Genomic DNA, 15623 nt, shown 5'->3' on the forward strand with positions numbered 1-15623 from the left:
TTTTCAACGCTACTTTTTTAATGTTACGTGACAGGAACACGTATCTAGCGGAGGCCTTGCGCAGCCACATAGATAGCTTCGGGAGCTCTGCAGAGCAGCTTAGAGCTAAGATAGAGACCAGCATACAGTCTATAGGAGCCGATTTCTGGAAACATAACACTGAAAAGGCGGAAGCAATAACGGAGTCACTGGAAAGATATGCTTCTGGTCTTGGAGAACGCATTCAGGCATTACTGGACAATATCATTGACGCCTATAAGGAGGCGCGCTCACGGAAGAGGGAGGTTTCTGATGCCTTTGTTCTTCTGAGGGGTCTTCTGCAAACTTACTCTAATCTGTTCTTCTACGGCGTAACAGCCCCGATAATAGATGTCACATCCTTTTCACCACCCCGGTCTCCAGTGGTAGCGGTCCGCTCTCATCTCCGTCAACTTGTTTCTGAATATAGCGTTCCCGACGCCCCTCTTCTCGAACTGAACATATCTGGGATCAAACAATTTACATGGGCCTATGAAAAGCTCAAGCCAGATACTGTTTCTATTCAGGCTCTCTTCTCTGGTAAGGAGGGGCCTCTGGCCATCAAAAATGCCATGATTGACTCCTATCTGAATGATACCAGGGGGATTTACAACTTGCTATTTCAGATTCTTGTTCGTGACTATGGAGAGGATGTTTCTCCTTACCCTTCTTCATTAGTTGGCGCTGCATTTCGCCTACTTGACTCTAAAGGCATGAATTCACAGAGTCCACATAGTACTGTACAAATCTCCGATAGATTGCTTTATAATCAGCGAAAGTATCTTAAAACAAAGCTAGCATTTCATGAGCATGTGCTTTCTTCATATTATGAAATCCACCAATCTCTGGAAGACTCCTTGAAAGTCCACGACTCCTCTTTGTTTAGAAAGCTGCATACGAGAACAACACTTAATGACGAGCATCGCCTGCTCAAACAAGCTATGTCCTTTATACGTCAAGGCGAATACACTGACATGGGCTCAGTAGTGTCGGCCTTGGAGTCATGCATCAGCAGTGCAACGAGCGAGCTTCCACAGGCAATACTTCTCGATCCTCCATCCTTTTCAGCCGCTTCAGCGCTTGATGTCCGACTTCAAACTCAGACAAGAGTTCTTGCCTTTATTAAGAAGCAAATTGGCTTGCACGCCCAGTTTGACATTCTAGATGTGGAGCACTCCCTTGCAGATATCGAGAAAAAGTTGCGACAACTGAATGCTCAGCTTAGGTTAAGTATTCCAGAAGCAGTACAGCGCCTAGAAGATCACTTGATGGTTGAAGTGGGAGTCTACACTTCCGTGGGTAATAAGGACTTTCCTGCACGCCGTATACTTGACGCATTACAACGATATCGCCTAGACCCCGACACACTTCTGCAAGAATATGCAGAGGTCTCGCTCTCTGTAAAGGCAATGGAATATTATATCAAATCTCTTCTTGCCATTGTTCAACCAGGAGACGAGGACCATCAGTATGTTTCCCATCTTCTACAGGTGTTCGATGCACATTTTGATGATGCACTCACAAAATTAGTTAACGCTGAAGGCACGACTGGTAGGACCGAAACGTGCAACGTAGATACTCCTTCGGGTAGACTTGAGACTCAATATAAGCTGCTTCATGAGCTGTCTTTACTAACTGCGGTATCAATCGCATCTGGCTCTCTCTTATCTTCATTTCAGAAGTTTACTAAAGGGTTACCAATCCCGGGGTTAAAAGATATAACACCCAATTTGTTTGCGTTGACCAGTCACTGTCAAATCCCGACAAGTGCCCTCTTGCAGGAGGCAGATTTGATCACCGTGGCTTTGCGCCCGCTCACAGAGCCGCACGGTGTACTCTCACATGCTCTGCATAATGCATCAGAAATTATTCAATCTGCGGGGGAAGGCACACGTGTTCTTTCTGCAGGTATATTTAACGACAACAGAAGTGCGCGACTGGCAGACTTATCTCGAGCTTATGCAGTACGCAATAAGATGCGACTTGAGGACATGATGGGGAAGATTAGACGATGCTTTGACGTTCACAACAGGGCTATCATGATACTTAGTAACAGTACCGCAGATTTGCTCGGGCAAAAGGTACAAACACTGTCGAAAATTATAGGATCTCCACAGCCACCCGAACTCGATGCACGAGCACAATACGGGGAACTATATGGATCACTAAAGGATCTCACATTGAAGACTGGACAATTGACCATGCAATCTGAGCTATCCACTATAGAAAAATTCATCAAGAGCAGAAAGCGCTATTCGGCGCACTTAGAAGAGCTGTGTCAAGAGAGCAAGAGGTTTACTAGTCTCGGAGACGAGATAGCTAAGATTGTAGAGTCTCACAATGCAATATGTGATAGATCATTGGAGATACTAAAGCAAGCTAGCGACAATTATGCCGAACAGCTCAAAGAGTTATGGAATGAAGGGATTCTAAAGTATGATCAACTTACGCAAACGCTGCACGCTGAGGCAGCGGAGGACAGGACGAAGTTTGCGGACATGAAGGCACTTATTGAGCCGTGCTTAATGTACTCTCAATTTCCACCGTCCCAGAGTTTAGTGTCCAGCATCTGTGCCCCGTTTATAAACGAGAATGAGGAGATTACAGAGGGGGGCGGCGTTGGGTTGGAAGCAAAGAAAGCCAGTACAAAAACGGAATCAGCAATGGCAATACGTGTCCCCGTGTTGTCACCCACCGGAAAGAATTCCATATCAAACACGCTAAAAGTAGCCAAAGCATTGGACATAGCCGCCAAGGGGTCAGTATTCTATGGTATTGAAAACGGGTCGGAAGGCACGATGGAGAGTGTCTATGTAAAGCTGCACTTCAGTCTTCGGCACATCGAGTTTGCCTTCGAAGAGGGATCCTTCTCCTTAAGTCTCGGCAGTGTTATCGCAGTATATGTTGCATCATCTACCCTCACTTGTGGTGGTAATGTATACTACTGTCTTGTCTTAACGACTCCACAGACAAAGTACGAGATTTATGCGAGGGATCGCAGCATCCTACAAGCGTGGGTTTGCTCGCTTAAGAATATATTGGCATATGGCAAGGACATAAAGCCCCTCCGGAGCATCTGGCTTTCCTCTTCAAAAGAAAATGCTAGGCTTAGTTAGGCTTGTCGCTCATTATTCTGGACAGCGTGTCTTTGCATCATCTCGTTAAGTCGTTCGTACACAGACACCATTGTGCAGGTACTGTGACTGTACTTCCATTCATTGATAAGACGCTTTGGACATATCTTTGCGATCTTATCGTCCAGTTCTTTCGGCGGGGTGTCCTGTATCGATACTTCCTCTATGAAGATGGTACACAGCATAATGCAGCGCCTCAGTGAGACCCGCGCAAGGTCCTCATACCATTGTGCTATGAAACCTAATGACGATCTATTAGTGATATTAGGTCTAGATGCTGAGCTTGAAAGCAAACTTGAAAGTGTGCCGCTCCTTGCCTCAAGAAAAGAAATAAAGCGCTCAACAGGAATGCTTTCAAAGTAACTAAAAAGGTTGTCTTGAAGAAACCAAAAGTTTCGCGTCTCCAATGATTCTAGGTACTGCTCTAGCATGTGTAGAAAAAAGAACGGATAGAGTTCCGTGCACTCTTTTTCAATGGCGCTAATTATGTCACTAGATTGATTGTCGTAGTCACGCAGTTGTTCGACAGGTCTGTGGCAACTCTCTTGTACCATGTTTATAGCCATACTTACAAGTTTCCATGCTTGCTCTAAGTGCTCCCTGTAATGCGCCAAGTTACCATATTCCTTTATGAGCATCTCAAATATACCCTTGAAGAATCCATAATCCTTATCAGGAGCATCGTAGTCCAACGGAGTGAACCAATTGAAGTGAGTGTTCTTCGACAATAGGAAAAGCTTGGCAAAGATGTCATCCCTAAAAGCATTACACCCCAATGGGGTGATCGACCTGGACGCAGTGGACACAGGCACGGACCTTAGCTTATCCCGTAAAGTTTTCAGTACTGAGACGGTTTCAAGCGTCATTGGCTGCGCTGGGCACACAGAGTAAAGAGCCTCATTAACCATGCGTGAAACCTTCAAGAGGGAGGCGGTACTATAGCTCGATGTCTGCCACTTGGTGTCAAGAGAAACGCCGTTATGAGCCACGTTATAGAGTACACCAGGACCATCTTCTGGTTCAACGACATACCACGACCGGTTTAATATCAGCATTATTATGTCTTGGAGAACATCGTATGCCGTGACTAGTAAGGTTTCGGACTCGTTGTTCATGCACATGTTATATTTTTTTGAAAATAAGTTGACGAAAGTATTCATAGTGACAAGATGACAATCTCGCAAGAAATACTGGACCAAACTAGTATCTAGCTCCTCTACTCTTTTCATGAAGATTTGCAATCAAAACATAAACTAGCTTGTCAATAAAATGAATGCTACAGGTTTAATGACCACCCCATTACCAGTCAAGACAGACATGCTCTCCGCCGGTGACCTTTCGGTTTTTCAGTTGGGGTGGCCACTAGTTTATCAGAACCAAGGAGTTGTACGGAACGACCTGTCCTCCATGATCAATGAATCTGCTTATACTCTTCAGCAGCTCTCCTGTATCCGTCCTCTTTATGAGAATTACTGTGACGACAACACAGTGGCTCCGCCCACGGCTTTGCTTCGTCCCAGTCTTGGTGCGATGTTGGTTGAGCAACCTCAATGTACTGGAAAGTTTAGCGACCCTATCAATACATCTACCCAAGCATCAAACTGCCACACAATGTATTCTACAAACAATATAAGTAATAGTAAGGATTCTATCAAGGATTCTGGCCTGATTGTCCCTGTTGAAAGCGATGTAAGTAATTCTGAAATTAAAGAGGTACAAGCACCGCCCGAGGGCTCTGAGCAGGCACGTTGTCAGTTGTGCCTTGAGCTTCCTTTCAACGGATCGTTTGATTCAGCAATCAGCCCTGCCTTTCGGACTGCATTCGTGAAGGAGGTCCGTGCCGGTCAGAGGCTGCGTCAGACCCCTGCGGTCTTTACCACAAATAGAGTAAGTATTCGTCCTGGCATATCTTTGAATTCATTTTGTTCGGCTCCTGAGTCAATCTCTGCTCCGGCGATGAACACCGAGAATGTCGATGTCGAGCAGGTAGTGTATCCCCCATCTTTGAATGAAATGGGACAGATCCTGCCTACAGGCGTTTACTATGGAGACCCCGGGTTTCCAAAAATGGGGGTTGTTGGGCCTCTATCTACTGCGGATCATGTGGGGTCAATCACAATGGATCTTTTGACACCATCTCCTACCTCAGATAGCGTCGTTTCTGTGCTTGATAATTCCGTTATACAGCACAGCGGCTCAGCTATATCCATTAGCTCTTTGAATGGCACTAACTTTCAGACAATGGGGTCACATTATCCCTCCACTAGCGTGTTCCCCTACTCAACTCCTCTTACTCTAACACCTCAGATCCCTGCATATTATTGTCCTGGTATCATCGCAGGTCAACCAATACAATATACTGTCGCCGCTTTGGGACACCCAATCCAGCTGCAACCACCTCTGACCCAACCGTCTGCACACGCCATGGTTTCTCATGGTCTCCAGCCTCTACATTCTCAGACCTATGCTACACGACGGAAGCCCAGGCGCGCTTCTACCTCATCGGGAGACGCTCAGAGCTCGCAGACACCCTTTTACTGGACGCGTGAGCAAGCAGAATTATTCGATCGGGTCCATCATCGGATTGGAGTCGACAGAGCAACTGATAAGGCCATATGGGATGAACTGCGCCATCACATTCCAAATTTAACACAACGGATGGTCCAATCACGTCTGCAGAAACGGAGACTGGCCATTCGTAAGTATTATAAACTCAATCCAAAGAGCCAACTGAAAAGACACCACGTCCACCCAGAATTTCAGACCAACAATGAGCTTTATCCAGTTGAGTGAGTAAATCTGAGTGAGTAAACAAGCGGAGTTAGCCAGTGGAGTTACTCTCTAGTCAACTTGGGTTTTTCAGACATATAAAAAGATGAAATCGTATGTTGCTATGGAGTTTCTTGTTCCCTTAGCCTCTTTTCTCGTTGCCAGTATTATTATTCTAGTCTTTACGAAGGATGCAGAAGGGATTTACGAGAGATTGATTGCTGTTGAGCGCTTCACCCTCACACGTACCATGACGGTCCTGCTCTTTGAATCCTTGCTCTTTCTGATAGTTCTTTCCATAAGACACATCCTTTTCCCTAGAACAACCAACATGGAGCTTTTGCAGATCTATCATGTAGTCCTCTTTTCTTACGTTACAACGTTTTTCAACATTGTTAAATGGGCGTCATTTCATAACTATCTCAACATTGGGGCTCTTAAGACACTGAGTATGGCCGTAGTACTTTCACATATGCGAGTAGTTGTCGAATTTTATAGTTACCGCATGAATACTCTACTTTCAGAAATAGACACCAACAACAACTTTATTGCCGAAGAGGCTCAGGAGCACCACCGTCGCAAGCTAAGAATTCTCAGATGGGAGCTTCTACGACCGACCATTGTCATTCCGGTAGTTATCTACTCTTCTCTACGCTTCTTTAAGGACCATAGAGACGGTCCTATGCCATTTTATTACCGCACGAGTCTATTTGTTGCACTAAAACTCATGATTCAGTATTTCAAGGTGCTTGCCGAAGGAGGACTGACCATTTTTAACAACTCTGCTCAGAATGGACGAAAGCCCGAGGTCATTTACGCAAAGACTCTTGCAACGCTTTCTCTAGACTTGCTAGAGTTCGGCATCATTTTCGTAGTCACCCTCAACTCAGTAGCTCATGCCTTCAAGGCAGACTCTATTGCAGACCTGATGAAGGGTACAGCACATAACAAAGGCCATCTGGGGCTACAATCTCGCTACTTCTATATCTTCTTTGTGGAACTCTTCAGTCTTAATGAGTCCTTTATTCATTGCTCCAAGAGCTGGAAGAGAATGCAACGTGCACGCTTGATTATGAACAAGTTTAACATATTAGTGCAGCCCAGCTGCGAGGAGATATACGGACTTCCCCTCGACGTAGTATCCACTAACCCAGACGCGCATGAGAGCATTGAGGCCTGCAGCATATGCATGGGCAGCTTCACGCTATTTGGTGATGAGGGGAAAAACAATCCGGTGAGGAAGCTTCCGTGCAACCATCTTTACCACAAGGATTGCATTCAGAGTTGGATTGTGAGCGGGAACACGCTTTGCCCCCTGTGTGGACGCGATGTTTTCAATCCTGCTCCCCAACAAGAGCCGCTGAGAAGCGAGCCAGGTGCACAAAATGAGCAGCAAGAAGTTCCGGAAGCACCTACCCTTGCTGCAGAACCTGACGCTATTGCAGGACAGAAAGAGGTTGACGCAAATGCCACCCAGGCGCCTGTGTCTATTGTATCTAAAAACTCTGTTCGCGATATCTCTACGCACCCCATCCTATTCGAGATGCCCGTTTTTTCTCTAGAGGAGAACGTGGATTGGAACGCATTAACTCTAGATTCCATACAGGAGAGTATTAGTGAGTCAACAAGGATTTACCTGGACAAACTAGACGCTTATATAAAAATGCGCTCTCACGTCAGGGAACTGGGTCTATTCATCAACGTTGTTGGTGACATTTATAAGCCCTATTCCTCTGTGACAACCGTAAGAGCAGATACAGACTAAGTGTAACAGTTAATAGTTAAAAAACCTGAGTAATGAAAGCAAGCTTGTATCATAGCCCCCCATCACATGATCAGATTCCTATTATTAGACTTACTTCTTCATTGTTAACGCTTCTAGCAATATCTCCGGGGGTCCTCCCATCGGTGAGGAGAAGAGTGCGTTCCAAAGGCGCAAGAACTTTAACAATGTCCGTGTTATTCATTAATATCGCATCAACCAATGCAGTCTCTCCGGTTGTTCGTTGCATTCCACCCTCTATGTCGGACAAATACTTTACGATGTCTATACGATTGTTCTGAGCTGCGTACATGAGAGCGGTGTTTCCGGCATAATCCTTAATCCTCATCTCAGCTGCTGACAGCATCCTGACAACGTCTAAGTGCCCCTTTTGTGCGGCTATCATCATGGCCGTAAGTCCTCCTGTATTCTGCATCTTACCTTCGATTCTATGTAGCAAAGCCACAAGGTCAATGTTTCCAGCAGATGCCGCGTGCATTAGCGCTGTGTCTCCATGGGTGTTTCGAAGACGGCCTTCCTTTTCCACCAGCTCCCGTCCTATTTCGAGATTGTTAGTCTTTGCACAAAGCATTAATGCAGTGCTTTTAGTATTTGACACACGCCCGGCTTCTCTGAAGTAAAGCAACCGTGCTATGTGATTATTGCCATTTGCTAACGCATGCATTAGGGCAGTTTCTCCGTTGATATTTTGGATTCCTGATTCTCTGGGAGCCAGCAGAAACGCTATTTCTTCGTCACCATTTAGAGAAGCATACATCAGGGCTGTTTTCCCACTTGCATCCTGAATTCCTGCTTCAAGATCCAATAATATGTATGCGGTTGTCGCGCGATAATACTTTGCAGCTATCATTAGCGCTGTTGTACCACTATTTGTCTGCAGTTGTGCCTCCTGATGAAGAAGTAGTTTAACCACATCATTACTTCCTCTTTGGGAGGCAAACATCAAGGCTGTAGCTCCGTCGTTGGAGATAAAACCAGCCTCATATCGCATCAGCATCTCCACGGCATCGATGGAGTTGTTAGCAGCAGCATACATCAAAGCCGTCCGCCCACAGTCATCAACCGCTCTCAGCTGCCTTTCGTCACACACCAGGTGTCGCAAGGTGTTCATGTCATTGGTCGCTGCGGCACGCATCAAACCAGTTACATCAGGCGCCCATAAGTCAGGCAAGAGTAGATTTGGAAATAGAACAAAGTACTGTCGTTTTAAGACCAGTGCATCAGCAGGAGTTTCTTCCAGATATTTATCATGCAAAATGGCGGTGATATTGTAGGCACCGAGGGATACGTTCCTATTCGGTGGATTCGCATTGCTACGAGCTGCCATGGCAAGGGCGCCGGTCGATATTGGTGGCAAACTCTCTTCATGACCTGTCGTACTGGAGGCTTGGGTCAGCTGATTCTCTAATTCTGCACTCAGTGGCTCCTTCCTAAACACACGAGACTCCGGGTTAAGCACTACTGGACCCAGATTGCTCCTATGCAGCTTGGGAAGGAATCTCTCCCCATAATGGAAGGTAGCAGGCCGCGTAACAGTTGACGAAGTCAGTAATTGCTCACGGTATGGTTTCAGCCGCTCTTCCAGCACATCCTTTATGACATTCATATCAACTAAATCGGAACTGGTATACTTGTGGGTTTTTAAATCGTCTGATAGGGGGAAGTACCCCGGTACTAGGCGTGTTACTCTATTTAAGATGTCTTCGATGGTTATGGTATTGATGTCATGATTATTTAGAAAGTCTATAACTAGCCTATCAACAATATCAGGTGCATATTTCAAGATGGGTAAATCAGGATTGATGCCGTAATTATTTTCAGATAACCACTGCTTCTTTTCACTAATCTCTTGCTCAGTATTGTCAAGTACATGCTCTTTTTGCTCAGGGACAAGTGTTACTTGTTTGCTATTCAACTTATTTTTATGTGAAGTCAGGGGTACAGTCTCCACAGTGAGAGTCACCGGTTCCCTTGACGTTGCTATGACACTGTTTCTCCCAAAGACAGCTCCGTCTGCCAGAGGAAGGGTTTTACGCGTCATGCTAACAGTATCCAGCGTTGGTATTTGCGAGGAAGACTCAATGGCACAAGTGCTTGATACACTAGAAGCACTAGAGGTTGCCCTATCACTGGTAGTGTCAGAGACTGCCGAAGAGGTGATATAACCACAGCTTCTTGCTATATCATGATTTCGTCCGTAATAGTCTAGAGTATCGGGGTCTAGAAGAGTGTCTTTGATTCTGAAATGCTGACGTAGATCGACAGCAGATATCCTCAAGTCTTCTTGGAACTCTAAGAGAGATGAGAGAAGCTTTATCATTACTGGGGAAAGATTATACATGGCAACGTTTCCGTAGAATTCTTGGCACCGCTTTTCTATTAAAGCGGGCTGTGTGTCTATGATAAAGGGCTTGTTCGAACCGTATTCAAAGAGGGTACAGCCCAAACTCCAGATATCGACCTTATCTCCATAGGAGCGCATCATGAGGATCTCAGGGGCGAGGTACCTGTGAGCTGATGTGGGCATATCTGAAAGCTGTCGGATCCCCAGCAGATGTAGCAGTGGTGGCGGGCCCAGCTGGGCAACGCCTGACTCTAGAACATAAATAGTATCAGGGCAAATGTAGCGATGGGCCATCCGCCGGTTGACTCGGGTATTCGTTCTGATGGGAGAGTGCAGATACGCCAAGGCATCGGCGAGGGAAGACAACGCCTTCCATTGGGTCTTTTCGTCGACATACCTGTTGTGTTTCTCGTTTTTAGATATAACATCACGCATGCTCTGCCCTAGTGGCTCATCTACCACAATGTGCACCTGCTTGGACTGCACCTCATGGAGCACCTCATGAATTTTCAGTAGGCACGGATGGCTCAGCTGAGACCAGAGGTCGATATCGTCAAAGCACGGCGATTCACCATCGGCCAGAAGCCTGCTGTAAGAGAGACTGTGGCACATGCAAATCCGATGATCAGCGCGTCTAATGGCGTGCCGGATTATTAAATAAGGATCTTGTGCAACTGGCTCTGAAAGTTCATAGGCTATCTCGAGGTGAGATAAGGCCATAGAGGATAATTTTTGTCGCGACGTTACAAACTATAAGAATAAACTATAAAAAGCTCCAGGACTGACTTTCCAGACAATGAACAGCGGGGCTGACTCTGTTGAAGCGAGAATACGGAAAATTGGGCAGTACGTCAATGTAGATAGGGTTGTGGACCTATGGAACAGTGTAGATAGGGACAAGGATCGGTTTCAGATACAAGGGGTTATCATTAAATCTTGGAGTGGGAGGCCCAAGACCCTTCACAACGGCTTGACATACTTTACTATTGGCTGCGAAGTTGATATTTCCGGCGTCATATTGTTAATTATGGCACCAATCCCCTACGGATATCCAAGTGAGCAGCCAAGGCCTTACATGACGACTAAGCTTTGGTACAATATCACCAGTCCCTTCTTTGATGTCAGACGCGAAAAGGACCGGCCCACGTACAGGATCACTTACAAGAGGTCGTTCTCTGCTCAAAGCTTTCTTAGTAACATGCGGATGCTGCTTAGTGACCTGAAGGATGCTCCCACCCTAGGATATACGTCGTCCTACTATGCTCTCAAAGACTCTATAGACAATGCCGAAAAAATCATCAAGAATCCAGTTCAACTGAAGCGCCTATCCAGAATAGATACAATCTTCAAGGCCTGCAATGACAGGAACCAAATAGCTAAGCAAGTCCACACGCCGTTCAATCCAGAAACTATGTTGAGGTCTACTATAGACTCTAAGGGCTCCTCAATTCTTGAATGTTATGCAATAAAGAACGCACTTAGCACATTATTCAAAGCCGCTAACACGCGTGATGGACCCGTCTTTTCGGAGGACGATCTTGTTGAGTTGTTAGCGCTATATAAAGAATTGATAGGTCAATATCTACGGAACTACGAAGTATCCGCATGACGTATTAACATATCCATTCCACAGTTGTCTCTGGACCTTTGAAGAGTGAATGGGATTTTTCTGGCTCACTTTTTCTTAAAAAATGGATGGTACGGACGGTTGCATATCCGAGGCGAAAGTATGGAAGGTTGTGGACTCGTGGTTCTACTGCCGTGGGCTTGCTGCCATGCAAATAGATAGCTATAATCATTTTGTCAAGCACACAATGAAGAATATCATGGCCTCCTTTCCTCCGATCCAGGTCACGCGAACCGAGAACTTCTGCTGCTATAATCACATCCTCTCCTTTTCCGACCCGCAACTAGAGCCAAACGTCCACATCAAGCCAAATGATTGTCGCATCCAGTCGTCTAGCTACATGGCGGCCATCAAGGTCAAGATTTCCTATACCATCCAGCAGTATTCGTTCAGTAATAATGAGGGGCTTGTCCAAGAAGTCACTTATGAACCAAAGCTTATCGATTTCTGCCTCTTCCCTGTCATGGTTAATTCGTGTCTGTGTTATCTGAACACTAACAAGGTGGCAGGAAGCGACATTAAGGCTCATAGGATTATTAATGACGAGTGTCCGTATGACGAGGGTGGATACTTCATTATTAGGGGGGCTGAAAAGGCTGTAATTGCCCAAGAAGGAAATAGGCCAAACAGGCTTCTTATTCTCCCAGGTGACCCTGGTTCAAAAATTCCATACACTGCACAGCTAGTCTCCACCAATTCTACAAAGAATTTGCACAGTAAGGTAGTCCTAAAGTATTGGAGCACTAACAAGTGGGGCAGAACGATTCAAGATATTAATCAGCCGCAGATAACATTCACTATGCAAGGAATACGGGACGATCTTCCGTTATTTTTACTTATTTTAGCCCTTTGGCAAGACAATGTTTATGCAGCACGAGACCTTCTTTCAATAGTCGTCCCTGACGAGTCCGACACAGAGCTTATCGAGCACCTTCTGCCCAGCTATAACTTATTCTGCTCTACGCCTCAGTCAAGCAAGGATAAATGTATTGAGTTTCTCGCCGGAAGACTTGTTGTGGGAGAGCAAATGGATAGTGCCAAAGCAAAGTATGACCGCCTCATGAGTCATCTGTCAACACGTCTTCTACCACACATCGGAGTTACCCCGGAGTTTCATCTCGATAAGGCGTTTTTCATTGGGTATATGACCAACCTTTTGCTTCAAACAGTGGTAGGGAGACGTTCCCCAGATGACAGAGATCACTGGGGAGGTAAGCGTCTACAACTGACTGGGTCCTTGCTGGCAGATAAATTCCGATTTGAATATGAATTGTTTCTTCGCAGATTGGCGCGAAAGTTACACGATACTGGCTCTATTTTGAAAGTTAAAGAGGATATCAGCATGGTCAGCCCGAACATTGAGGGCAGCTCGTTCATACCTCAGTCGAAGTATGACACTCATGGCAAGGTACCAGGACTCGAAGACCCTAGGCGTCTCCTTGACCGTATAAAGGTTGCTGCCACAAGCTATATCTCAAAGAATATAACATCTGCCCTGTCAACAGGCACCTGGAAGACGAACGAGGTAGTGGGTAACACGAAATCGGGTGTCTCCCAGAGCCTCGTCAGACTAAGCTATACCAGTGCCCTCAGCCAGATCAGACGGTCCAGTTCGAGTGTTGAAGAGACCTCTAAAGCAATAGGGCCCCGCTTGCTCCATACAACTCAATTTGGATACATGTGTCCAGCAGAAACCCCCGAGGGCGCCAAGGTTGGTCTCATCAAGAACTTTTCATTAATGGCGAATGTGACCCTAGACAATCCGAAAGATGAGCACGATCTACGTAAGCTTTTAACGGAATATCGTGTGCAGGCCTCTCACGGCCCTATTTCTGTCTTAAAGTCCTTCCACACAGTCACAAATGCTAAGAAGTTAGTCAGTGACGTAAAGATATTTCTTAATGGCTCCTGGTTGGGCTTTATAGATCGAGAGTACGTGCAGCGCCTCATAACAGATCTTAAAAGATGGCGATTCGAGGGAAAAATTAACCGTGAAGTCAGCATTTCATATCTAGCACACAAGCAGGAGATATCTATCAGCAGTGACGAAGGACGAGTGACAAGGCCTGTATTTGTTGTGATAACAGACATCCATCCGACCCTAAAATTAGTAACAAACCTGAGCCTAGCCATCACAGAAGAAGATGTGGAGACTCTCGCCACGATCCCACAAATGGAGCAATGGAACAGCCTGTTGTCGGGGCTAGGGACTGGAAAGTGCATGATCGAATTTCTGGACCCCAACGAAGAGGAGATGGCCCTTATCTGTATGGATATTTACCACTTCAAAGAGGAGATTCAAAAGGCACATACCATAAGAGATATCATACTGGCCCACGGCGAAGACAACGCCATTAATTATATAAAGGCACATAACATTCCATTAGCAAATAACTACACACATCTCGAAATACATCCATCAATGGTTCTTTCAGCAATAACGTCACTTATTCCATTCCCAGATCATAATCAATCTCCTCGTAACTTGTACCAGGCATCCATGGGAAAGCAGGCGGTAGGGATCTACGCACTAAACTATCTCAAACGGTTCGATACGTCTGGAATAAATGTCATGCATTATCCCCAATTGCCACTGGTCACGACCCGATCCATGCCTCATGTGAAGTTCCGCTATCTCCCTGCCGGTCAGAATGTGATAATTGCTATTGCTGTGTACTCAGGTTTCAACCAGGAAGACTCTCTCATCATGTCTCAATCCGCGGTTGATAGAGGGTTTATGCGCGCAACGTATTATCACACATATGAAGAGATGATCAGCTCTGCAGCCTCCAGTATAAATGCTCCAGATCGGATTGAGAAGTTTTGCAGGCCTATAGGCCCAAATATTAAGGGAATAAAAGACCCTGGATGTGCGTCGTACTTGGAGGCAGATGGATTGCCGCGAGTGGGGAATGCCGTTAATAGCCAGCGCTTAATTATTGGAAAGATTCGACCAAATAAGCGATCGATGAATAGCCGGGCAGTCTCGACATACGACTTTCAAGATGTCTCTTTGAAGGTCAAAATGGAGGAAACAGGGCGTGTTGACTCAGTAATTATCGCCCCCGACCTTCGGGAGCAAAGCTTTCTTTCAGAAGGTGTGGACTCTAACACCACGGGCGCTGAGGGGTCACTACTGGCTAAGGTGCGTGTTCGCAGCAGCCGAGTGCCGCAACTGGGTGATAAGTTCAGCAGCAGGCACGGCCAGAAGGGGACAGTTGGTATGCTCCTTAGACACGAAGATCTCCCCTTTACCCTGGATGGGATAACGCCAGACATAATCATGAATCCACACGCGATCCCCTCGCGGATGACCATAGGGCAGCTCATGGAGTCCGTTGCGTCCAAGCTTGGTGCCCTGTCTGGCCACGAAGTGGACGGGACTGCATTCAACGCGCCCCCAGGGTCAACAGACAAGCAAATCGCTGCGGACTTGCACGCACGTGGGTATCAGAAGCACAACTATGAGGCAATGATGAATGGTATGACGGGCGAGATGATGACCTACCGCATATTTATCGGACCAACCTTCTATCAGCGCCTTAAGCACATGGTTCTAGATAAAATAAGTAGTCGTAACACAGGCCCAATTGTCACATTGACAAGACAGCCTAATGAGGGACGCAGTAACTATGGCGGAATGCGCATTGGTGAAATGGAAAAGGATGCCTTCATTGCTCATGGAGCCACTGCGATTCTTCGTGACCGTCTACTTTTCAGCTCAGATGTGTCTGAATTCCTAGTTTGCCAAAACTGCGGTATAATCTGTTGGCATGCTGACTCACGCAAGCTCACCACAAAGAAATCTCCTCACTGTATGATATGTAGCGAAAGCTCCACAACAGATAGCTTTGCAAGGATCACAATACCATATGCAGCCAAACTTTTCTTTCAGGAGATAATAGGCATGGGAGTCTTTCCACGCATTGAGGTGGAGACCCACTGAGT

At 46.0% G+C, this 15623-nt stretch overlaps 7 protein-coding genes across 7 annotated transcripts; 5 read left to right on the forward strand and 2 right to left on the reverse strand.

The window, feature by feature from the left end:
* Positions 1 to 20: 20 nt before the first annotated feature.
* GL50803_0017447 (uncharacterized protein) lies at positions 21 to 3134 on the forward strand (the record flags this gene model as incomplete). The annotated part of the gene is made up of 1 exon (XM_038045931.1): positions 21 to 3134. One exon carries the CDS (start codon positions 21 to 23, stop codon positions 3132 to 3134), a length of 3114 nt encoding a protein of 1037 aa, XP_037902382.1.
* GL50803_0017446 (uncharacterized protein) lies at positions 3131 to 4273 on the reverse strand (the record flags this gene model as incomplete). Its single annotated transcript, XM_038045930.1, has 1 exon — positions 3131 to 4273. The coding sequence occupies one exon, from the start codon at positions 4271 to 4273 to the stop codon at positions 3131 to 3133; it is 1143 nt and encodes a 380-aa protein (XP_037902383.1).
* Positions 4274 to 4421: 148 nt separating this feature from the next.
* GL50803_009154 (GARP-like protein 3) lies at positions 4422 to 5945 on the forward strand (the record flags this gene model as incomplete). Its single annotated transcript, XM_001708536.1, has 1 exon — positions 4422 to 5945. One exon carries the CDS (start codon positions 4422 to 4424, stop codon positions 5943 to 5945), a length of 1524 nt encoding a protein of 507 aa, XP_001708588.1.
* An 82-nt stretch (positions 5946 to 6027) lies between these two features.
* On the forward strand, positions 6028 to 7686 carry GL50803_009155 (Ribonuclease; the record flags this gene model as incomplete). The annotated part of the gene is made up of 1 exon (XM_001708535.1): positions 6028 to 7686. The coding sequence occupies one exon, from the start codon at positions 6028 to 6030 to the stop codon at positions 7684 to 7686; it is 1659 nt and encodes a 552-aa protein (XP_001708587.1).
* Positions 7687 to 7756: 70 nt separating this feature from the next.
* GL50803_0091334 (Kinase, NEK) lies at positions 7757 to 10768 on the reverse strand (the record flags this gene model as incomplete). Its single annotated transcript, XM_001708533.1, has 1 exon — positions 7757 to 10768. The coding sequence occupies one exon, from the start codon at positions 10766 to 10768 to the stop codon at positions 7757 to 7759; it is 3012 nt and encodes a 1003-aa protein (XP_001708585.1).
* A 76-nt stretch (positions 10769 to 10844) lies between these two features.
* Positions 10845 to 11657, forward strand: GL50803_009157 (uncharacterized protein; the record flags this gene model as incomplete). Its single annotated transcript, XM_001708532.1, has 1 exon — positions 10845 to 11657. The coding sequence occupies one exon, from the start codon at positions 10845 to 10847 to the stop codon at positions 11655 to 11657; it is 813 nt and encodes a 270-aa protein (XP_001708584.1).
* An 82-nt stretch (positions 11658 to 11739) lies between these two features.
* GL50803_0017448 (DNA-directed RNA polymerase RPB2) lies at positions 11740 to 15621 on the forward strand (the record flags this gene model as incomplete). Its single annotated transcript, XM_001708531.1, has 1 exon — positions 11740 to 15621. The coding sequence occupies one exon, from the start codon at positions 11740 to 11742 to the stop codon at positions 15619 to 15621; it is 3882 nt and encodes a 1293-aa protein (XP_001708583.1).
* Positions 15622 to 15623: the final 2 nt, after the last annotated feature.

Source organism: Giardia intestinalis, chromosome 5, assembly GCF_000002435.2.
Source record: "Giardia intestinalis strain WB C6 chromosome 5, whole genome shotgun sequence".
Taxonomy (NCBI): Eukaryota; Fornicata; order Diplomonadida; family Hexamitidae; genus Giardia; species Giardia duodenalis.